The sequence below is a fragment of the Amblyomma americanum genome, chromosome 10, assembly GCF_052857255.1.
Source record: "Amblyomma americanum isolate KBUSLIRL-KWMA chromosome 10, ASM5285725v1, whole genome shotgun sequence".
Lineage (NCBI taxonomy): Eukaryota > Metazoa > Arthropoda > Arachnida > Ixodida > Ixodidae > Amblyomma > Amblyomma americanum.
In genome coordinates, this window is record NC_135506.1 from 128828217 (window position 1) to 128853514 (window position 25298).

General features: G+C 50.1%; 1 protein-coding gene across 1 annotated transcript in view; it reads right to left on the minus strand.

Annotated features, from left to right (window-relative positions):
- The window catches only part of LOC144107607 (uncharacterized), a 456961-nt gene that overhangs the window by 30439 nt on the left and 401224 nt on the right, over positions 1-25298 (minus strand). The window contains exon 5 of the mRNA XM_077640706.1: positions 1722-1810. Within this exon, the coding sequence (XP_077496832.1) occupies positions 1722-1810 (89 nt within the window). The remainder of the gene's footprint in view (positions 1-1721; positions 1811-25298) is intronic.

Here is a 25298-nt window from a genome sequence, read left to right on the forward strand (position 1 = left end):
TTTTGAGGAAAAAAATGTACACTAATTCTCGTTCTCGTTGGACACCTGAATCGCACCGTGAGGTAAGAAATGAATGAAAAACTAAATAAGAAAGTGAGAAGTAGGTGCCGTAGGCGAGGGCTGTCTAATGATTTCGACCACCTGAGTATCGTTAATGCGCCCTCAGAGGGCACTGCACACGTGCGCCTCTTGAGTATGCCTTCATCGTAACGCGGCCGCCGGTGAAAAATTGAAAATAATTGGTTGTTGGGGAAGAGAAATGGCGCAGTATCTGTCTCACATATCGGCGGACACCGGAACCGCACCGTAAGAGAAGGGAAAAAAGAGAGAATGAGAGAAAAATGGAAGAGGTGCTGTGGTGGAGGACTCCGGAATAATTTCGACCACCTGGGGATCTTCAACGTCCACTAATATCGCGCAGCACACGGGCGCCTTTACGTTTCACCTCCATCGAAACGCGGGCGCCGCGGGAGGGTTTGAACCCGGGAAGTCAGGTTCAGTAGCCGAACGGCCCACCCACTGTGCCACAGTGGCGGGTAAACCAGAACACAAAATGGGCTGGTGTTCTGGTTTGGTTTGGTTTATGGGGGTTTAACGTCCCAAAGCGGCTCAGGCTATGAGAGACGCCCTAGTGAAGGGCGCCGGTGATTTCGACCACTTAGGGTTCTTCAACGCGCACTGACATCGCGTAGTACACGGGCCTCTAGAATTTCGCCTCTATCGAAATTCGACTGCCGCGGCCGGGATCGAACCAGCGTCGTTTGGGCCGGCAGCTGCGCGCCGTAACCACTCAGCCACCGCGGCGGCTGGGCACGTGTTCTGTTGCTGTGTCAGGGGTCGTAGCTCCTATATATAAGAGAAAAGTTAGTTCTCGGAAAGAAATGAATTAATTTTTCTTTGTTATGGACAGAGTTAGAGGTCTGGTAGGCATTTTATATCCAGATAAAAAGCTGCTTAGATCAAATGAAAAATCGCACTTTTCAGCACAGTGCAGTAATCGCATGATAAATGCGTAGACTGGGCTTCATTGTATAATTTTCTATCTCTACTCACTCTCCAGAGAGGAAGACAAAATGGCTTAACTGCTTGAAAAGGGGCTTATTCCCTCTAGTACGCATGCGATAATTCGATGCAAACAGAGATTAGCAAAGCGGCGTCTCACGTGTGTCTTGAACCTTCTGATAAAAAAAATTCCAACAGTACAAAAACTGAAAAATCTCTCTATATAATACAACGCTCTCATGATAATATCACATAAGATGGCCGGCGCACATAAAAACGCATGCACTGTCTCTCAGATCTCTTACAGCAGTGCCGTCAGTTATCAGAACCTCCTCCGCTCTGTGTAAGAACTCGCTTGCAAAAGCGCCGACAACACAGCAAAACATACTTTGTTACTGGAGAAAAGGATCTTTTTGCTTAATCTGCATGCTTCTAAATTATATATTACTATTGGCAGTTCTTGTCTACCTTTTAATATACTCTCACCAGAGCAGGATAACTCTTGCGATAGATGAAAAAAACAACAGCTATTGCCTCTCCTACCGAAAATGCCGTTTTACAGAGTAAGAGACGTCAATGAGTAAAAGATACGACAAAAATCTGTTTTGTGTGAAACTTCTGTCGCTCTAGCAGTTGATTTTGTGTCGGAATGTATGTCCGTACACTGTTATTTCGAAGCTGTGCGAGGAAATAGCAACTTGACCAAGTGTGTGCCTTACCCAAGGTAATTCCGGATCATTCTCTAATATAACATGAAGCGCCAAGAGTCTGTGCACCCTGATCTTGACATATATTCTGAGATCTTGATCTGAAAAAAGAAACAATTAGAAGTAAGGGCACTGTAGCCTGCAATGCTCACGTTCGTAAAAAAAGACTTCGTAGAGTAATGAAGGCTATGCACAGATTCCCTGCATATCTACGATGTACGATGAGCGTTTCTGATGGCATCCATGCTGAAATTGCTTTTGTAGGCCTTGAAAGGGCCTTCCGTAGCTCTATTAGGTATCTCATCGGTAAGATAAGAGGCAGTCAGTTTGTGAAGAATCTTGGCTATATACACATATTAACGCCAAATCTTACACAGAAGAGGGAAGAGCACACGACGCTGACAAGAGCAATATGAAGGAAAAATATATAATAATAAAATATCAACACGTGCCTTTACAACAGCCAAAGATTACTATTCCTGAGGTAGTTTAATTCAGTTCTTCCTAGCATCACCGAAGGGGAGCTGACGCATTGGTTATCTGGAGCAACATGCATAGCGAAAGCTTCGATAATTTCGCGTTGCCGTCTGTTTCTGGCCGGACCTATTACCTTGGTGTTTTTTAGCATCGGGGTGCATTTGCAGTGTGTGCAATGTGGTGCCAGATTTCCGGATTTTGCTTCTTGCTCGCATAATCTTTCGTGCTCTCTGAGCCTCTTGTTCAGGCATCTACCCGTTTGCCCTACGTAGGTTCGTTGGCAGCTAAGTGGAATGCTGTAAATGACGTTTTCTTCACAATCTACATAGGTGATGTCGTGTTTGACATTGCGCCCAGGTTTGTTTTTGTAGTCTTCATTCTTGTTGACCTTCTTGCACATTCTAATGAGCTTATTGGCAGCTGAAAAAACCACCTCAACTCCGTACTTGTTCGCTGTCTTCCTTATTCTGTGGGAGATGTTATGAATGTATGGCATCACAACGGGGCGTTCATCATAGCTCCATTTCTTATTCTTATCGGGCCCAGTAACTTCCCTTAGTAAGCATTCTGCAATGCCGCCAAGTAACTGCTCCGGATAGCCACTAGCCCTCAATCGGGAAACCTGTTGAACAATGCTGTGAATAATCGAGTGGGGGCATGATTTTTTCATAGCTAGTTTTAGGCAAGAAGTTGCTACAGCTCGCGAAGCACTCTGCACTGTCACCCTCAGAGCAGCACTAATAATGAATATTCTGTGGCAGACTACAGTGCGTTGGCGCATCTTTTTCTCAGCTATAGCTGTATGCCCTGTACTTCCGGGCGCTCGTTAGTCGCCCTAACACACTACCGAAGCGCTTATAATGGCCACAGCGCCTAACAGACTGGAGCAATAAAAGTGCCCAGCTCTGTTCAGCTCTGTTCAAATGCGTCAAAAGAGCTACAACTGGGGCTAGTTGTAAATGCATCCTTGAAGGTATTGGTGAGCGCTGCCAAAATACGGAAAGGGACGAACACACAAGACAAGCGCTTTCTAACAACTGTTTATTCTCTGAAGAAACATGACTATATACACATATTAACGCGAAATCATACACAGAAGAAGGAAGAGCACACGACGAGAATAAACAGTTATTAGAAAGCGCTTGTCTTGTGTTTTCGTTCCTTTCCGTATTTTGGTAGCGCTCACCAATACCCTCAAGGGTTCAAATGCGTATTGCGCACGCGCCGTGCATCACGCAATCACCGGGAAGATTTTTTAACAACAAAAAATAACATTTCTTTCTGATTTTCGGTACATTTCATGGTTATTGGGTATGTATACAGCAGACTCCCCAAAAGCCGTAATTGCAAATGGGGCCTCCTATGGCTACATGTACCGGGTATAATATACCAGCGCCTGCACAGCAGTCCGAGATGACAAAAAGAAAGGAAACAAACAAAATAAAAACAAATGTACAGAAGTTGAATGCAATACAGAATTTATAAACACAAAAACATGTTAAATATCTAAGATTCAAACATACGGTGTGTTAACATTTTTTTTTAACTTAAATAATGATATTGGTGATTTCAGTGAAGGTGTAAGTTGTTCCAAGTGGAGATGGAAAAGAAAGATGTCGTTTGCTTGACAAAATAAGTCCATGATGTTGGCAATAAGAAATCGGAAAAACAGCGCACTTTTAGACACGGACAGAGGCAGATATAACGACACAGCGATGACCACCTTTGCAAATAAAAAATTGTTCGACAACGCAGAACGTGTTAACATTATCGTAAGTAAATACATCATCAGGGAACAAATTCACACAAGTATATTTAATGATCATTTAAAATGGAAAGCCGGGACCAGAAATTTGTGTAGTTGCTCAAGGGGCAGGATATGCAGTGACTGGAACAAGGGTGCCGAAGGTTGAATAAAAGAAGAGGAAGTCATGATTCTGAGCGCTAGTTTTTGCAACGAAATGAAATTAGATAGATGGGTTCTGTACGTGCAAACCCTTTATGTGCATTAAGTAATGCAGTATTTAATGAGGGAGTGCATCATCATCATCATCATCAGCCTGACTACACCCACTGCATGGCAAAGTCCTCTGCCATGTCTCGCCAATTAACCCTATCCTTCGCCATCTGCATCCACCCTTTGCCTGCAAACTTCTTTATCTCATCCGCCCACCTAACCTTCTGCCGCACCCTGCTACGCTTACTTTTTCTTGAAATCCAATCCGTTACCCTTAAGGACCAGCGGTTATCTTGCCTTCGCATTACATGCCCTGCCCAAGCCCATTTCTTTCTCTTGATTTCGACTAGGATGTCATTAACCCGCGTTTGTTCCCTCACACACTCTGCCCGCTTCCGGTCTCTTAACGTTACACCTATCATTTTTCTTTCCATGGCTCACTGCGTTGTCCTTAACTAAAGCTGAACTCTTTTCGTTAGCCTCCACGTTTCTGCCCCGTAGGTCAGTACCGGTATGATAATGCTGTTGTACACTTTTCTCTTGAGGGAAATTGGTAAACTTCCACTCATGATCTGCGAGAACCTGCCATATACGCTCCACCCCATTCTTATTCTTCTAGTTATCTCCCTCTCAAGATCTGGATCAGCTGTCACTACCTGCCCTAAGTAGACGTATTCCTTCACAACTTCCAGGCTCTCGCTGCCAATTGAGAACTGTTGTTCCCTTGCTAGACTGTTGAACATTACCTTGGTTTTCTGCGTGTTAATTTTTAGACCCATCGTTCTGCTCTGCCTGTCTAACTCATTGATCATGATTTGGAGTTCACCTCCTGAGTGACTCAACAAGGCAATGTCATCAGCGAATCGCCGATTATTTAGGTATTCTCCGTTTATTCTTATTTACAACTGTTCTCAATTCAAGCCTCGGAATACCTCCTGTAAACAGGCGGTGAATAGCATTAGCGAGATCGTGTCTCCTTGCCTCACGCCCTTCCTTATTGGAATTTTATTGCTGACTTTATGGAGGACTATAGTAGCTGTGCAGTTGCTATATATATCTGGAGCATCTGATGCCGAAAGACTTTCCAGAAGTGGTGTTGCATGCGAACTTTACCGCTACTATGAGAGAACGTTGTCATAGAACGTCACAAGATAGGAAACTGCAGGCACTCCGACCTGAAGTGCCCCAAGGCGCTCAAGACGTCATCAACCTTTCCTTTTATATACGCCGACGGAGAAGGAGGCTGTGGTGCTGTCCCGTGGTATGAATTTTAACACACAAACGTCACCGAGGCCAAGCGAAGTTGTGTGCGCGGTCGAAAGAGCGGTTAGTCAACTTCCCTCTGCCGTTCGAGAAGAGGCACGCACACGTGCCATTGGTGTGCCCTTCGTTTTGCGGAAACACAGTGCAAGAACGCGGTCGCCGGTAGCAGAAAAGCAAGCTATTCTTAGCCTGCGGAGTAACAGTAGCATCGCCGTCCTTCCGACAAAGGCAACGCCACAGTCTTGCTTGACAGGAGCGACTACAACAAGAAAATGTTGGCCCTTCTCGGAGACCATCGGACTTACACTCCGCTAGCCCGTGACCCAACAAGCAGACTACAGACCAAGCTGCAACAACTGCTGGCCAGACTGTTCAGTTTGGTTCCTCCGCACCAGAAGAGCCTTTATTACCGGCTGCTGTGCACAAACAGTTCAGCTCCTGCAATTTACGGCCTGCCTAAAGTCCACAAGCCTGGGGTACCGACTATTGTCGACTTCACCAGATCGCCACTTTATAGGCTATCAGGCTGTCTTCACCAGGTGTTGAGTCCTCTAGCCGGCAAGACATCAACGCATGTCGGAAATTCGTCCACGTTTGCATCTAAGTTACATGGCATCTCGCAGAGTGTACACAATATTATGGTTTTGTTTGACGTGATATCGCTTTTTACTAGCGTATTAGTGGATTTAGCAGCAGCTACGTGTGATAAAGCTCTGGAAGCTGACACTGGTCTCCCTGGCCTCACCCCCTTCGACGTTCCCGAAATTTGCGAGTTGCTGAGATTTTGCCTACGCAACACTTATTTTTTCCTGGCGGCAGTTTCTATCAGCAGACACAAGGCACGACAATGAGTGCGTCAATATCAGTTACAACGGCCAATTTAGTAATGGAAGCCCTGGAAGAAAAAGTACTAGCCAACTTCAATCCTGCAGCCAAAGTCTTCTACCGCTACGTAGAAGACCGCTTCTGCATTTTGAAGAAACAAGGCGTCTCACGCTTCCTGCGCAGCCTAAACGCCCAGAATGCGCATATACAGTTCAGCCTTGAACTTGTGAAAGACGGCGCTTTGCAATTTCTGGATGTACAGGTTTGCAGGTATGAGGACGCGCTCACCTTCTCGGTCTATAGGAAGCCTACGCATACAGGTCGCTACATCAATTTTATGTCTTGTCATCCGGCTGGTCCAAAGCCGTCGGTGGTATCGTCCTTAATAACACGTGCCGTACGCATTTGCTCAGATGAAAATTCATTGCAAAACGAGCTGAGGACTATTCACTGAGGATTGACTAATAACGGCTACCCTAGTCACTTTGTCTACAATATTCAAAAGCGGATCTTACAGCCTGAAACACAAAGCAACAAAACATTCCAGGCAAGTGCCGCCATTCCTTACGTGCAGGAAATCAGCGAGGCACTATCGTGCGTGTTTTCAAAATATGACATGCGCATTGCCGACCAGCAAGCTCCGTAACCAGCTCGTGAACGTGCAAGACAAACTGTCGATTGAAGCATTTCCAGGTGCCATCTACCAGATGTCATGTGCTTTTTGGCCCCAGGTTTACGTTGGCCAAAGAGGAAAGTTCCTCAGAAGGCTTAACGACCACAAACATGACGTAAAAAATAATAATCACACGACGAACGCCATTGCCGAGCATGTGCAAGAGCATACTGATACGATTGCCTGGGACCACGCCACTGTCATCGCGAAGGAAAGGAACGTGTCATCTCGGCGGCTGATGGAATCTCTAACCATCCAATCAACACCAGCTACCATGAACCGGGTGCAAGGAACCATGCCACCCATCTACGCTCGCTCTTTGCGCCACGTGTTACGCATATAAGTCGCGAAAATTTCTTGTCCCACTCAGTGATAAAAAAAACCCTACGTGGTTCCGAAACATCTTGAATTTCATGACATGGTCAGTGACTGCATTCCTTTTTCTTTAATGCAGTGCCTGACCAGACGAACTTTCGTCGAACCATTGATTATGTTAATACATGAGAACATATCAGAAAGCCTGTTCAGTATTTAAACTTAAAAGAATCGCTGAAAAACCTGCGCGTGCTATTTCTTACTTTAACCCTGCATGCCTAGTTTCGCCTTAGCATAATTCGTTTTATTGTGGTTGTGATGCAAGTAAAAGAGAAAAAGCGCTGGATAATGGTCAGTGATGTTGACCTCGGCAACTGCAACATTTGGCGAAAACTTAACATTTGATGAAATAATGTCTAGCAAAAAAATCTCTTTTGCGACACGCATCGAGACAGTACGTTTACGACAGACTCAAAGCCACATCCATCAAAAGCAACTAGTGAACTTTTCATGGCCCGGGATTGCATCATAAATTAAATTCATTTTGAAGACACCCAGTATTATCGCATTCTTGTTTTCTAAATAAAGTTCTTCGAGCGTAGCGGATATAGAGTCTGCAGCTGAACACGAAGGAGAGCGATAAACAGTGTCTCCGAATGTATAGTCAGGTGGTGCTGAGGCAGAAAGACGTTGACGCTAATGGCGCTCGGATTGTAGGATGTTGAAGTTCACTGTCTCCCCTCCTGAAGGACGTGCTGCCGAGCCCTCTCTTGCCGGGTCCCTGTCTTGTCACGAACACCATGACAAATCTGTTTGAGGTGGGATTGATTCCATATCCCGTACCACAACGGTTAGCCACAGCTCCAGTCATATACGCTTCGAGACGCCAGTTCACCGTGCCAGCCGCCAGATTTGTGGCTTACCACTCAAACCTGTACCATCGATTATGTCCACGGAACAACGTGGCGCCGCCTCAATGCCTGCCTTGACCACCACATTGCCTGCGGCGACCACATCCCACTTCGCGCTCCAGAACCCCCGCATCCCGAGGTACTTTCACGGCGACATCTTTGAAGCTGTGGAAGACTGGCTGCAGGACTACGAGCAAGCTTCCGCGTTCAACCAGTGAGATGATGCCGACCAGCTCAGGAACATCTACTTTACCCTAGACGACGGCGTTCGGACATGGTTCTAAAACCGCCAAGACCAGTTGTCCTCTCGAAGTGAGTTCCGGCGTCGTCTCCTCGAAACATACGGCAGCTTGGAACGCGCTCCGCAATCTCGCGTTCAGCTTCCAATTGTGAACGTAGCAGCGTATGTAGAGGACATGACACGCCTCTTCAGGCGCGCGGACCCTGCGATGTCCGAGGACAAAAAGCCGCGCCATCTGATTAGTGGCGTCAAGGAGCAACTTTTTCCTGGCCTTCTCGCACTCCACCGAAGACAGTCGCCGAGTTTCTCACTGAGTCTTCCACGATTGAGAAAGTTCTTCAGCAAAGAGCGTCCGCGTACGGTCGACCTGTGTCCGCCGCCTCCGTTTCCGGTGAGTTACCATTTCACAGCACCGACGCCTCCCTTCTAAGCGATCTCATCTGTTCGATAGCGTGCGACGAACTCTGGAAGCTGTACGGGGCACCTCCCACGGCTCCCAGCTCCATAGCGACCTTTGTCCGCGAGAAGGTGCAGCAAGCGCTTCAGCCCCGTCCTTTCCTGCCGATGAGGCTCGTCCTTCCCCTCCTCCTGTCTCGCCTGACCGTCGTCTCACCTACGCTGAAGCTCTGCGGCTTCCTGCTCCGGCTTCGGCGTCCTTCGTCCCGGCTTCTGCTGAAGTGCCGGGGCCGCCCGCACCCGTGCTGCAGTACGTGGAAGCTCCTCGACCTTCCGCGCGCAAAGCCGACGTGTGGCCCACATCCGATCGACGCCAACTATGCTTTCACGGCGGCGAACCAGTTCACCTGTATCGGCACTGCCTCTGCCGCCATTTTGGCCTCGAAGGGTTTCCCGCCGATTTTCCTCGATTCCGCTATGGCGAACGACCCCGAGCCGTCAATGATTTTTCTTGAAGGCCAACGTTGGCTTCAGTCTCGACGTCAGCAGGATCGATCTCCATCGCCCAAGGGTCGTCCTTCACAATCTTCTGCGAATTTTTCCCGCGCTACGCAAGGCCGGTCGCAAGCCCACGGCGGGAAAACCGACGCCAGCGACCTTAGGGGGTGGGCTCGCTGGACATCGTTGTGCGGGGGACCCCCCATCGACGCGGACACGCCATGCCGACGCCTCGATGGTTCCGAAGCCCGTGGTCACCACTCACTCCGACACAGCGACGCTCCCTCGACATAACAACGCTTCGACACTTATGAGGTCCGCAGTACCCGCTCGCTCCGACACATCGGCGCTGGCACATGACGGCGCATCGACGATTACGACGCCCGCCCTCTCCGATCCCTCCGACGCACTAACACCATTAGAAAGCACACGCTACGCCGACGAATTACCCGTGGCAAAACCTGCAGACAACGACACCTGTGCCCGATCATCCTCTCCGGAGCCTCCAACTCGCGAGCTGCTCTCCTTAGACATACCTGTGATGCTCGATGGTCGCTACGCTCGAGCGTTAGTAGATACTGGTGCTGATTATTCGATTCTAAGCAGCCAGCTCAACGCCATTTTCTAAAAGGTTCTCAAGCCATGGGCTACCGGACACGTTCGCATGGCGGGCGGTCATCTGATTGCACCTCTCGGCATGTGCACCACCCGTGTTCAAATCCGGGAGTCCACATTTGTCGCCTGCTGTCTTGTTCTGAATAACCATTCGCGCGACCTCACCTTAGGCTTCGATTTTCTGCGTGAGTATGGGACAATTATTGACCATCGCGACACCAAGGACACGTTTTCAACTGAGAATGCTGTCGCCCTCAGCAATGCGCCGCTACCAAGCCAGACGCTTCGAGTTTCTACGGACACTGTCCCTCTGCCGCCTCGAACCAGCGCCTTCATTACGGTTGAGTGCAAATCATTTCAAGACGGTGACGCCATCGCTTAAACCATCTTTCATTACTGCTGACGCAAGGTGTGTGCGTGGCCCGCAGTCTGATCGATCTTAAGAGTGGCCAGTCACAGGTACTTGTGTCAATTTTACGCGCGAGCATGGGCATCTGTTTCGCAGCAGTTCCGCGGGCTTTGCCGAACGCATCTTCGATGTTTCCGATTGCTTCTCCTCAGAACCTGTGAGCGTCCTTTTTCCCCCGAGGGCCTCGACGTCAACTGTGCACTGCCAACCACACAACAGGAACAGCTGTGTGCACTGTTGCTCGAATTTAGAGAGTGTTTCACATCCTCGTCGAAAGTGCGTCAAGCTACTATAGCCAAGCACCACATCGTGACGTACGATGACGTACACCCAATCCGTCAACACCCCTATCGCGTATCGTCTACAAAGCGCGAAGTCGTTAAGTCTCAGGTTAAAGAGGTGCTCGAAGATGACGTCATCCAGCCTTCCAACAGCCCATCATCGTCACCGGTCGTCTTCGTTAAAAATAAAGACGGCACTTGCGTTTTTGCGATGATTACCGGAAGCTGAACGCAGCCTCGAAGACGGACGTTTAGCCATTGCCACGTATTTACGTCTCTCTAATGCCTTTGGCGCGCTCGGTATTTTTCGTCCATCGACCTAAAAAGTGGCTACTGGAAAATTGAGGCCGATGAACGGAACCGTGAGAAGACGGCCTTTTTCACTCCTGACGGCCTTTATGAATTTAAAGTTCTACCTTTCGGTCTTTGTTCTTCTCCTGCCACCTTTCAGCGGATGATGGACAATGTCCTCGCCTATCTTAAATGGCAGTGTCGCCTAGTCTATCTCGACGACGTGGTGGTTTTCGCCGACTCGGATAGTCAACATCTTGAACGCCTGCGGGCTGTCCTCGAAGCCCTTCGTTCAGCTAAGCTGACATTCATGGCCCAAAAATGCACTTCGGTTACCAGGAGCTGAAATTTCTCCGCCATGTCATCAGCGCCGCCGGCTTGAAGCCAAACCACGACAAGGTTGCAGCGTCTTAGGCATAGTAGCAGCGCAAAAAAACACACAAAGAACTAGACACCGAGAGACACGCACAGACGCTTCACTCGCAACTGATTTTGTTCTAAGCCATCAAGTGGAATATATAGGCTGCGTCGCGCATGTGCGTTAAGAGAGAAAGAAAGAAGGCGTGCCATCGCAACCTCCTGAACATACTTTTTATCTTGTAAAAGAAAAAGTGCATGTTCCGAACTATACAACAGAATTGATGTATCGCTAATACAATCCCTGGCCATTTTCTTTATATGGAAGACTTCCAATGGCTCACGTGCGGTCTGGTCTTTACCTTTGCCCAGGACAATAGTATTTTCAAAATGCGGCGAACACTTGCAAGACCTGCAGTGCTTAACTAAGCGCACGTCCTCACTGTTCTGTAAATTTTGTTGGTGCTCCTTGAGTTGATGTTCAGAACAGTGAGGACGTGCGCTTAGTAGAGCACTGCAGTTCTTGCAAGTGTTCGCAGCATTTTGAAAGTACTATGGTCCTAGGCTAAGGTAAGCACCAGACCGCAAGTAAGCTACTGGAAGCCTTCCATATGAAGAAAAAGGGCAGTGATTGTATTAGCGATACCTCAATTCTGTTGTACAGTTTGGAACGTGCACTTTTTTCTGCTACAAGATAAGATGTATAATCAGGATGTTGTGATGGCACGCCTTCTTTCTTTCTCTCTTAACGCGCATGCGCCACCGGCCTATATATTCTACTTGATGGCTGGGAAAAAAATTACTTGTGAATGCAGCATCTGTGCTTGTCTCTTGGTGTTTACTTCTTCTTTTGTGTGTGTTTTTGCGCTGCTGCTATGCCTAAGACAAGTATCCAACTCGCCCAGGAGTTCGCTTTACTGAAGCTTGCAGCGGTTGCGGAATTCCCCCCCCCCCCCCCCCCCCCCCGCCGTGACAAGAAAGCTGTGCGGCGTTTTCTAGTGCTCTGCAGTTACTATCAGCGTTTTATCGAAACTTTCGCTGACCTCGCATAAGCGCTGACTCGCATCACCCGTGACGGTATTCATGGTTCTCGTGCAACGCCAGGATGGCGTTTAACGAGTCATCGCTTATGCAAGCCGTGCTCTGTCGCGCGCAGAGATTAACTACTCCATGACAGAAAAAGAATGTTTCGCCATTATTGGGGCCGCTGCGAAATCTCACTCCTTTTTTTATGGTCACCCTTTCAAAGTGGTCACTGACCACCACTCCTTATGTTCGTTGGCCAACCTGCGTGACCCATCGGGACGCTTGGCGCGATGGAGCCTTCGCCTGCAGGAGCTTGACCTCACCATCGTCTATAAGTCCGGACATAAGCATGAAGTCCCCGACACCCTCTCTCGTAACCATCCCCCTAGCAGAGCACTGCCTAAGCGACACAATTGACACCCACCTCCTACATTTACAGGAAGCTGAAGCTAGCCTAGAGCGACTCTGGCAATGGCAGCGTTGGAACCGGACACTTAAGCGCCGCCTCGCCTGTCTTAACAAAGAGAGACGCACGCAGTGATTCACGCCAAAACTGGGAATCACTATGCAACAAGCTAGGTGGTAATATGAGTATTCCTCAGAACTGGAACCTCTTTAGGCACTTAATAGACTCCACTCACTCTAAGGCTACCCGAAGACACAGCTTCACCATACTCATACATACTTACGACACTCCTCCACCGGTGCTTCTCCGGGAACTTCGCAATCAATACTTTTCCTCATACCCTCCTGTAACACACCCCGACTATGCAGGCCCCTCTAACGACCACCTTGACCAACCCATTACAGAAGCAGAGGTTCAGGCTGAACTCCAGAGACTTAACACGTCCTAAACCCCGGGCTCAGACGGGTACATAACACGGCACTCAGGAATCTCGACGCACAATCCACTGCTGCGCTTACCAAATACTTTAATGAGTGCTTGAAAATGGGTACCCTCCCACCGCAATGAAAAGAGGCCAAAGTCGTCCATAACTAAACCTGGCAATCCTCTGCTCACCTCTAACCTCAGATCCATCTCCCTCACATCTTCTGTTGGCAAACTCATGGAGCATGAATTCCAGACAAGGCTTTGCCAATACCTATAAGGCAACAATCTCATGCCAACTAGAATGTTTGGATTTCGTCCTGGGCTTTCCACACAAGACGTTCTCCTTAGCTAAAGCTTCACATTATCGACTCGCAAACCTGCAGCACCATAGCCATTCTAATTCTGGGTCTCACTAAGGCCTTTGATAACATTGTCGACTCAGCTATCCTTCAACACCTTACGACCATGGGAGTCGGCGCGCGGATGTAAAACTACATTCGAGACTTCCTCAACCACCGCGCAGCCACGCTTACTTTCGGCGACCACCGCCTCCCAGGTGTCACGCTGGGAGCACGAGCTATGCCCCAGGGAGCCATCTTGTCTCCAATTCTCTTCAACATAGCACTCCTTCCCCTACCTCGACAGCTAGCTCAAATACTTAACATCCATTTTAGCCTCTACGCGGACGCCATGGCTGTCTGGGCAAACCGCGGCAGTGATGCCGAAATAGAAGAAAACCTACAATGTGCCCTAACCACCATAGACACACGTGTACGGGAGCGTGGCCGGACCTGCTCCCCTTCAAAATCCGAGCTCTTTCTCTACCGGCCCAAACAACACCATTCATTCAATCCACCAATCTCCCTCGCCCCAGATACCCACCCCGTTCCACTAGTAGACAAATTCCGCGTGCTTGGGCTTGTTATTTACTCCCATGGCACGCACGGAGAAGCACGAAGACACTCCAAACACACGGTCAATAGACCACCTCACTAATTCGCCGCATAGCGAACCGCCAGGCTGGCCTCCGCGAGCGACACATGACTCGATCGCCTCACCCAGGCTTACGTCATAAGCCGCACCACATATGCCCTTCCCTACCTACCCCTCAAACAGAAAGAGAGAGACCGAGTAAATACGCTCCTCCGAAGTTGCACAAAAACGGCTCTATGTCTTCCCCCCCGCACATCAAACGATCGACTCTTCAAACCTGGTGTCCACAACAGCTTTTAGGAACTCACACAGGCTACCTTTACGGTCCAAATATCCCGCCTATCCAACTAAGAGGCTGGCCGCCCTTTATTATCACAATGAAACCTCACCCCAATTACATACCCTACTGAGGGGGTCCCTCTTTTTCTATCCCTCACTCTAACATCAACGTACCCCCCGTACCCAAGAACATGCGCCCTGAGCGGGACAGGGACCGCAAAGTAGCAATAAAGGGCTCGGGTTCTCCTCAATTATCATGGCGACGACCATTAGGTGCTCAACGTGGACGCAGCGGAGTACACGACCGGCTCCCGTATCGCCCTGACGGTAGCCGACATTCAAGCAAAGCTTCTGACCTCCAGCTCAATCATCACCAATTCTACCACAGAGGCAGAAGAGGCAGCCATCGCGCTTGCTCTCATTTCTACATCTGCCACAAAAATTATCTCTGACTCTAAATCTGCCATTCTCAAATATGCCAATGGCTACATATTCCGCACTGCTGCTCGTTTACTACGCTTCTGGCAGCTCCGGCACCCTATAACCTTCATCTGGACGCCAGCACATGCCGGTCTCCCTGGCAACGAGGAGGCTCATTCCTTAGCCCGAGGTCTCACATTCCGGGAGGGAGTCGAGCCCCTTGTATGGGCCTAGGAGCGCCTGCTCTCCTTCCGTGATCTTCTCTCGTACTACCGGGAACAACAAAGAGAGTGCGAACCCCCAGCCCCATCCCTCCCCATAGCGCAGGCCGCACATTGGCGACGACTACAAACTCGCGCTGCTCCATACCCCGTACTACTACATGCCCGATACCCAGACGAATTCCCCTCGTCATGCAAAATTTTCGGCAAACCAGGAGACTTTCTACACACTCTGCTCGCATGCCCCACCTTCCCTCATCCCCCATTACCGACCGTGGCGGAGTCTTACAGGGAGACTCTTATGACCTAAACTTCTCCTCAAGACCAGCGCCTGCTCATCTCCAGCGCTGTGAGAAGGATTGCTCTCCAAGGGCTATCCTTCGCTTTTGTAGGGGTGCGTCCTCACAGAGAATGAGCATCCAATAGCCATGTAGCGGGCTTCGCCCCCACCATTTACATGTTTTCCTATAAAAGTTTCCACCACCACCACCACCTTCTCTCGTGCGCCTGTCGAACTCGCAGCCCCCGACACAGACGACTTGTTTCTTTGGAGCTATTCATTCTTTTGATTTGTGAACCCAGCAGCGCGCCGATCCAATGTTATGACCCGTCATTAATTATTTAGGTCAACGAGCCACCGTTCCTAAATGTTTTTTTCGGCACCTGTCGTCGTTTTCCCTGCAATGAGGCGTGCTATATAAGAAGAACCAAGGTTGCAGTTCGCGAGAGTGTCTCCTCGTCGTGCCTACAACACTTCGAGGGGAATACTTTCTGCGTGCCACGACGAACCAACCTCTGGCCATTTGGGATACTCTCGCACGCTTTCCAGAATACGCCAGCAGTTCTACTGGTCCAAACTTGCCACTGTTGTTAAACGCTATGTGCAGAGCTGTCGGCAATGTCAGGGCCATAAGGCCCCGGCCACCAAGCCTCGTGGCTCCTGCAACCTAATGCACCACAACGTGCCCCGACCCGTTCCATCAGGTCGGCATGGATGTTCTCGGCCCTTTCCCTTTGTCGTCGGGTGACAACCGGTACATCATAATTGCCACAGACTACCGCACTAGATACGCCGAGGCCAAAGCCTTACAACGTCCGAGCGGATTTCTTCATGAATCAGATCGTACTTCGCACGACGCCACGACCTACGTCATTACCGACCAAGGGACTGCCTTTACTTCCCAGATGATGGCCGAAATTTTTCAGCTAAGGGGTACGACCCACAGTATAACACTACTGAAGCAGAATTGACATCTGAGCTAGTTGGTTGTTCATTTTCAAAAATTATATAAAGCGCACTTAGGACTTCCCTTTTCTTGTGGCCGGACCTATATCGGTCAAACGGGCCGCTGCCTTAATGTGCGCTTGCAAGAGCATTTTTTGTCATTGAATAAGTCGCCTTCATCTAATCTCGCTAAGCACTGTTCAAAATGCAGCGGCTGCAAGCCTTTGCTTGACCAAACTAAAATCTTGTTCCGACACCCTAATCAGCTAACCAGAGAGATTTCAGAGGCCTATCACATCCGTAAGACCATTTTCTTGTGGCCGGACCTATATCGGTCAAACGGGCCGCTGCCTTAATGTGCGCTTGCAAGAGCATTTTTTGTCATTGAATAAGTCGCCTTCATCTAATCTCGCTAAGCACTGTTCAAAATGCAGCGGCTGCAAGCCTTTGCTTGACCAAACTAAAATCTTGTTCCGACACCCTAATCAGCTAACCAGAGAGATTTCAGAGGCCTATCACATCCGTAAGAATCAGCACACGTGTGTTGCCGACCCTATGGTGGTTTTGCATGAAAGAGTTTTGTTATCTTGACGCACCTGTATGAGCACTTTTACTGTCACGCCTGCGCGATGGCTTTTGTTTTGTTTGTGATTGTTCTTCCTTTTGTGTGTTTCTCGAATAAACGCGCAGTTGCGAGTAAGCGCTTGGGTTGTTTGGTCTCCCTTGTCTGTTGTCCTAAGTGCGCTTTATATAATTTTTGAAAATATAACACTACTGTTTACCACCCGCAGGCGAATGGGCTTACAGAGTGGCTTAATAAGACCTTGGCGGACATGCTGGCAAAGTACGTCGATGTCCAACACAGGCCTTGGGACATGATCATACCGTACGTTACATTCGCCTATAACACAGCAGTGCAAGAGACGACCAGTTTCACACCGTTCCACCTCCTCTACGGCAGGGAGGTTCAGCCGATGCTCGACGCAATGCTCCCTTGCGCAACCGATGATCAACTTTCTGCTGACGCTGAGAAGTTTGCCCACGAAGGCGAGCAGGCTCGCCAGCTAGCACAAATTCACATCGCACAGCAACAAGATAAAAACTCGCGCCGATACAAGCTCGGGCAAAGAGAAGTCTTCTACAATCCTAGGAACCAGGTTTCGGTATGGATACCTGTTCTACAGTGAGGCTTGTCCGACAAACTCATTTCTCGTTATTGCGGTCCTTATTAATTCTTGCGGCGCGTCAGCGACGTTAGTTACGAGGTACTACCGGACGCGGCACATTAACAGCAGCGAAGCCGTTGACTACCCCTTCCAGATATCGTCCATGTTTCAGGCATGAAGCCGTATTTTTCACGGTGACCCCCACAGCTTCTTCGAACCTTTCTTGTGTGCTTGGGTGTGCTTGAGTGTGCTTGAGTGTGCATTTGTGTGGTTGTGTTCGCGTTTTTCTGCGCTTGGATTTTAAAGAGGGAAAGAATGCCACGTGGCGCTGAGGCAAAAAGACGTTGACGCTTGGAGCGCTCGGATTGAAGGACGTTGAAGTTCGCCGTCTCCCCTCCTGGAGAACATGCTGCCGTGCCCTCTCTTGCCGGGTCCTTGCCTTTTTACCAACACCGTCACAGTATTCTTTTCGTTGTATTGAGGCAAGAAATTGTCACTTTCCTGTCACAATGACTCACACTTATTCACGTTAGTCTTAAATCAAATCGCCAATTGTATAAGCGAGAGGATGAAATGAACGTTGCAACGCCCCCGTGAGGCTACTATTGCGATGGACAAATTCAGCTTTGTAGCTTGAAAACAGAATAGATTTTTATCTTCGGGGTAAAGCCAAGTATCCGGAAAGCAGATAACTAAAGGGGATATTGGTTTGTTAACACTAGGAAGGTAGCAACGTCATCAAAATGTTTCCTTAGGCTTCCAACATTTTAATGTACAGCACAAGTATGACTGTGTCTGTTTAACTTATCTGCCAGATCTGAAGTCGAACAAAATTCATGCAGGGGTGGGGGGGGGGCGCTTTATTGACCTGAAGAGCTGTGAGGCGAAATCCTTTACCGTGGTGTTGCAGCTTGTGTAACTGATGTGTGGTTAAGATGTTGATTAAGTACACAGTTGTTTGTGAATCTTAAATGGTGGAGTCGCTGGGGAGCGTTCGAGAGGCATCCGTCTGATTCGATCCCTTTCCGCAAACGCTCTCAGGCGTCCTTACGGCAGACAAAAAAAAAGTTGTGTGGGACTGTAAAAGGAATAAAACATAAACAGCCCCTTCGCGTGCCACAACGGTAGATCATATATATGAGTGGGCAGAGAAAAAAAATAACGTTGGTCACACAACGATTGACAAGGGAGAACTAAATGCCAAAATGTAGCATAGTCGTTAGTACGTTCGGCTGCGGAACGGAAGGAAGGTGGTTCGAATCCCGCCGTTCAGAAGGATTTTTTTCTTGTCCAGTTGACGTCATTTGAGTGTGACAGATTTCTCGGACGGACCAACACAGTGACCAGTTAAGGGATTTCGCCTTATTAATTCGTTTGCTCGGCGCCTGTTGTTATTTAAGCTTGAGGAAAACCTCTAAATCCTTCTCAGACGTTATTATGAACACAGTACTTCCTGTTGACTGGTGTGCTCTGATGACACAGTTGTTCTTCGAAAGAAACATTCATTTTTTTCAATTTCAGCGCCGCTCCAAACCACCTTTTGTTAGATGGTGTGAGGTGTTAATTTGAGAACACAGCATTATCAGGCATTAAAGTCAAAACTTTTCGTTGTCAGGCGTGTCTCACAAGTCTTTGGCAAGAACTCATTTCGCTTTTCCCGGTGTACCGAACCTTAAGGGCCGCGCCTGATGCCACCTAGGCAGGTAATTGACAAAGCACTGATGAAGATGAATTGCCGATGAAGACCAAGCGCCGATAAAGACGAAGCGCTGATCCTGCAGCGCGGGTATTAGTCATGTTTACTTAGGCAAAGAAGAAAAAAAATCGCCGATGAATATTGTCACGTAGTGGTGACGGCAGTCGAAGCAGCGATGAAGACGGACGAAAGGGTCTTCTAAAAGAACTGTTTATTGGGCTGACTTGCACCCAAAATGGACTGAATCACTCGGCGGCGGCGAAGCGACAAGCGTGCTCGGCGGTCGTCGAACAGAATGCCGGCCGCTGTCGACCGTGCTCAATTTAAAGCTGATAGCGAACTTTCAAGATAAAGAGCGCAAAGTTACTAGAACATTCCGGAACAACGTAGAATCAGCTCTGCCTGGCTTCGATCAATCGAGATAAATCTAGTCGCGTCTTGCATAGCAAACAAAGCTACAAAGTGATGTGGCGGCAGATTTGAAAAACGAACAAACACTGCAAATATTCGCGGCATTACTCCCCTCTCAAAGAAGCATCGACCCGATGCATTAAAACAAATAATGCGACTAGTAAGGAAACAAAAATGGATCTTGCGAAAATAGAGCATGGAAGTGCAGCGGCCTTTAGCGCGCATAATACGGCTTCAGACGGACTACATAGACAACTTCTGGTCGTACGCGGCGTCGCTGGGATGCAGTCATTGCGTCAGGGATGACTTCATAATCCAGTTCACCCAGCCGACGAAGAACCTTGTACGGGCCGAAATAGCGGCGCAAAAGCTTTTCACTCAATCCACGGCGGCGAATGGGCGTCCACACCCAGACTTGGTCTCCTGGCTTGTATTCCGCGTTGCGTCTTCGTAGGTTGTAGCGTCTGGCGTCGGACCGCTGCTGATCTTTGATCCGTAATCGGGCAAGCCTTCGAGCTTCTTCTGCGCGTTGAAGGTAGGCGGCAACGTCGACGTTCTCTTCTTCTGTAACGTTGGGCAGCATGGCGTCTAGCATGGTCGTGGCCTCCCTGCCATGGACGAGCCTAAAAGGCGTCATCTGGGTGGTCTCCTGTACTGCGGTGTTGTAGGCGAAGACGACGTAAGGCAGGATGACATCCCAGGTTTTGTGTTCGGCATCGACATACATAGCGAGCATATCGGCGATGGTTTTGTTCAGGCGCTCGGTCAGTCCGTTGGTGTGCGGATGGTATGCAGTTGTCCTCCGGTGGCTGGTTTGGCTGTAGCGCAGGATGGCTTGCGTTAGTTCCGCCGTGAATGCTGTTCCTCTGTCCGTGATGAGCACATCGGGGGCGCCGTGTCGAAGAAGAATGCACTCCACGAAAAATTTGGCGACTTCTGCTGCTGTTACGTTCGGTAGGGCTTTCGCCTCGGCGTAGCGGGTAGGTAGTCGGTCGCTATGATGATCCACTCATTTCCAGATGTTGACGTTGGAAAAGGGCCAAGCAAGTCCACGCCAATCTGCTGAAAGGGCCTTGAGGAAAGTTCAATGGGGCTCAGAAATCCTGCTGGTCGTGTGGGAGGAGTCTTTCGTCGCTGACAATCTCGGCAGGTTTTCACATAGTGTGCGACATCGGCAGACAGTCGGGGCCAGTAATACTTATCTTGAATGCGGCGGAGGGTGCGAGTAAACCCGAGATGACCAGCTGTCGGCTCGTCGTGTGAAGCCTGTAGAACTTCTTCGCAGAGACAAGTAGGTACAACAAGCAGGTAGGCTGTTTTGTTCGCTGTAAAGTTCTTCTTCACAAGGACCTTATTCTGCACAGAGAAGGAAGACAGTCCTCGCTTGAATGAAGCAGGGGGTGAAGAAACCTTGCCTTCCATGTACTCGATGAGGCCTTTTAGGTTGGGGTCTGAGCGTTGCTGCTGAGCAAAAGAGCTGGGGCTGATGGGTCCCAGGAAGGCGTCCTCGTCGTCGTCCGGCGGCGGTGCATCTACAGGGGCTCGTGAGAGGCAATCGGCGTCAGAGTGCTTGCGTCCGGACTTGTGAACGACGGTGACGTCAAACTCCTGGAGACGCAGACTCCATCGAGCGAGTCGGCCAGAGGGGTCCTTCAAATTGGCAAGCCAGCAGAGCGCGTGGTGGTCACTGACCACCTTGAACGGCCGTCCGCAGAGGTAGGGGCGCAATTTTGACGTAGCCCAGATGATGGCAAGGCACTCCTTTTCAGTTGTCGAATAGTTATCCTCGGCCTTGGAAAGGGAACGGCTAGCGTATGCGATGACTTTCTCCAGCCTGTCACTTTTTTGTACGAGGACGGCGCCTAGTCCCACGCTGCTTGCGTCGGTATGAACTTCATTATCGGCATTTTCATCAAAATGCGCAAGGATCGGTGGGGACTGTAATCGACGCTGAAGTTCCTTGAAGGATTCTGCTTGCGGCGCTTCCCATTTAAACGGCACGTCTGCCTTCGTCAGTTGGGTCAGGGGCTCGGCGATGCGCGAAAAGTTTTTCACAAATCGTCGGTAGTATGCGCACAGTCCGAGAAATCTGCGCACTGCTTTCTTATCGGCCGGCGGTGTAAACTGTTCAATAGCAGCTGTTTTCTGCGGGTCTGGGCGTACTCATTTCTTGCTAATGATGTGGCCTAGAAACAGCAGCTCTTTGTAAGCAAAGTGGCATTTCTCTGGTTTCAAGGTAAGGCCAGACGACTTGATTGCGTCTAGTACTGTTCGAAGTCTTTTGAGGTGCTCTTCAAAGTTCGAGGCGAAGACAGCGACGTCATCTAAATATACCAGACAAATTTTCCACTTTAGGCCTGCCAGCACTGTATCCATTACTCGCTGAAACGTCGCTGGTGCGGAACAGAGACCAAATGGCATCACCTTGAACTCAAACAGCCCATCCGGAGAGATGAATGCTGTCTTCTCGCGATGTCTTTCGTCGACCTCAATTTGCCAGTAGCCGCTCTTAAGGTCCATCGATGAGAAATATTTGGTGTTGCAGAAGCGGTCCAGTGTGTCGTCGATGCGGGGGAGGGGGTAGACGTCCTTCTTTGTTATGTTGTTCAAGCGGCGGTAATCCACGCAGAATCGAAGTGCGCCGTCTTTCTTTCTCACTAGAACAACCGGTGCCGCCCATGGGCTGTTTGAAGGCTGGATGACGTCGTCGCGAAGCATTTCTTCGACTTGGTCCCGGATGGCTTGTCGTTCTCGCGGTGACACACGGTAGGGGCTTTGACGGAGAGGTCGGACGTGTTGATCCGTTATAATGCGATGCTTGGCAATTGGCGTCTGTCGCACCTTCGGCGATGTCTAAAAACACTCACTGTAGCTTTGAAGGAGATTGCGGATCTGGTCTTGTCTGTTCCGGTGCAGGGCTGGGTTGATGTCGAAAGTGGGCGAGTTCTCTTGGTCAGGCGAATCTTCTGCGGAGGGGTCGGAGAGGGCGAAGGAGTCTCGTACGTCGGATATTTCGTCGAAGAAAGCAATCGTCGTTCCTCTGTTAATGTGCCGGTATTCTTCGCTGAAGTTAGTCAGCAGTACTTCGGCCTGCCCATTGCGCAAATGTGCGATGCCTCTTGCGATGCTGATTCCTCGGTCTAGGAGCAACTGCATGTTGCCCTCGATGATGGCTTCGGCGTTAATGGATTTCGTGGCGCCTACGGTCACGATAACGCTTGATCGGGGTGGGACGCTCACTTCTTCCTCCAGGACACTCAGGGCAACGCGATTTTCCCGAGTTTTCATCGAAGCGATGGCTTCGTCCGTCGAAAGCGTGATCAGCTTGGATCGCAGGTCTATGATCGCCTGATGCTCATTAAGAAAATCCATACCCAAGATCCCTTCGCGGGAGCATTGCGGTATAACAACAAAGGTGGCAGGATAGGTATGTCCTTTGACAGTCACTCGCGCTGTGCATCGTCCTGATGGTGTAATGAGGTGGCCCCCTGCGGTGCGAATTTGTGGGCCGTCCCAAGCCGTTGTGACTTTTCTCAGCTGCGCAGCGAATGTTGCATTCATCACCGAGTAATCGGCTCCTGTGTCGACTAGAGCGGTGACGTTCCGGCCGTCGATATTCACTTTTAAGTCAGAGGTCCTGGCTCTTGCATTGCAAGTCGCTCTCGGCGTCGGGTCACGGCTTCGTCGCGTATGCGAGTCGCGGGTGGGGCGTGTGGTCGAAGCTCTTCTGGGTGGCGGCGTCGTTTTCAAGGCAGCCTGCATCGTGGTCGGGGTTCTCATTGTGTGCGGCGTCGGTGCAGCGAGTGCCGGTTCTTCATGCGGCGTCGCGGGTGCAGCGTCTTCATGGGGCGTGGTCGGTATAGGATCTTCGGCGTTTCGCTCTTGAGCAACCTCACCTCCAGAGGTTGCTGCCTTCAGTTTCCCCTAAGGGGGCTGGGAGACCTTCCTCGTACCGCGGCTGCGTAGCTGCGGCGTGGCGACGCAAAGCGCGAGGTTGACGGCGATGGTGAGCGCGAAAAGCGGTTCGGCGTGTACTCTTCTCGACGCAGGTACTCGTCGATTTCCTGCGGACGTTGCCCGAAGCGTGGTCGTGGGGCGTTAATGGCAAATCCTCGAAGACCGATACGTCGGTACGGGCAGTGACGAAGAATATGGCCGGCCTCACAGCAATGGAAGCACAACGGCCGGTTGTCGGAAGTCCTCCAGGCGTCGCATTTCCTGGGGCTGGAGCGTCGGTCATAAGCTGGGCGGGCGGGGGCTGGGAGGCGGCGTTGCGGAAGAAGTGGCTCATCTCGGGGAGGACGTGGGGGTTGTCGTTGGGGCTGGGCAGTCCTTACTGCAGCGGCGTAGGTCATGGCCTGGGGTTCTGTGGCCGTCGGGGTGCCAAGTGCCTGTTGCACTTCTTCCCGTACCACGTCTATCAGAGTCGATGCTTGTGGCTGTGGGGAGGATGGCAGTAATCGGCGTAGCTCCTCTCGGACGATTTCGCGGATAACTTCCCGCAAGCTGTCGCTGGTGATGGTTGGCGTGTCCGAACGGATTGCACAGGCAGAGGAAGGACTATTGTACTGCCGAGCTCGGACGTCGAGGGTCTTCTCAATCGTGCAGGCTTCTTGCATGAATTCCTCGACTGTTTTTGGCGGCTGGCGGACGAGGCTTGCAAAGAGTTAATTGTTCTTTTACGCCGCGCATTAAAAACTGAACTTTCTTTTCCTCGGTCATCCCGGGGTCGGCGCGGCAAAGTAGGCGCTTCATCTCCTCGACGTAACCGCGGACGGGCTCATTCGGAAGCTGGATCCTGGACTCGAGGAGTCGTTCGGCTCTTTCTTTCCTCACGACACTGGTGAATACCTTCAATAGTTCTCTCTTGAATAGCTCCCATGTCGTAAGGGATGACTCGTAGTTTTCGTACCACGTGCGTGCGGAGCCATCCAATGAGAAGAACACGTGTCCAATTTTTGCCGCATCATCCCACTTGTTGAATGACGCCACGCGCTCAAATTGATCCAACCATTCTTCAGGGTCTTCGCCTAGGGATCCATTGAAAGTTGGCGGAACCCGCGGCTGCTGCAGTATGATCGGTGTCGACATGTTCGGCGAGGTTGCGGTGCTCGTAGCCGCGTCTTTTCTCTGTCTTGTGCGGTCCGGCAGTTTCCCGAACTCAGGCGCCTCTCCCTGGAGACGTCGGCTGGCTCGCTGAGCTGCTGGCTCGTCCTCGGGTGTGAATCACTCAGGGCTGGCTTCACGACTTGAAGGGGGCGTCCGGAACATGGAAGGCTACCCTGCACCTCCACCAGATGTCACGTAGTGGTGACGGCAGTCGAAGCAGCGATGAAGACGGACGAAAGGGTCTTCTAAAAGAACTGTTTATTGAGCTGACTTGCACCCAAAATAGACTGAATCTCTCGGCGGCGGCGAAGCGACAAGCGTGCTCGTCGGTCGTCGAACCGAATGCCGGCCGCTGTCGGCCGTGCTCAATTTAAAGCTGATAGCGAACTTTCGAGATAAAGAGCGCATAGTTACTAGAACATTCCGGAACAACGTAGAATCAGCTCTGCCTGGCTTCGATCAATCGAGATAAATCTAGTCGCGTCTTGCGTAGCAAACAAAGCGATGAAGTGATGTGGCGGCAGATTTAAAAAACGAACAAACACTGCAAATATTCGCGGCAATATAGAAATTTCCTTGGGAAAGAACGCTTGGTGCGTTCAACGACGGGAGCGTACTCCTGGCTGCTCTGCTGCTCTGCTGGGAACGATCGCCTAAGTTCCGGGTGGCTTCTCGTTTTGTGGGGTTCAAGCACGCGGTAAGGCAGTAAGCCCGGGCTATGTCTACCCTGTCTCCCGGCCAGGGGAGCTCCCCTGGTCGGCT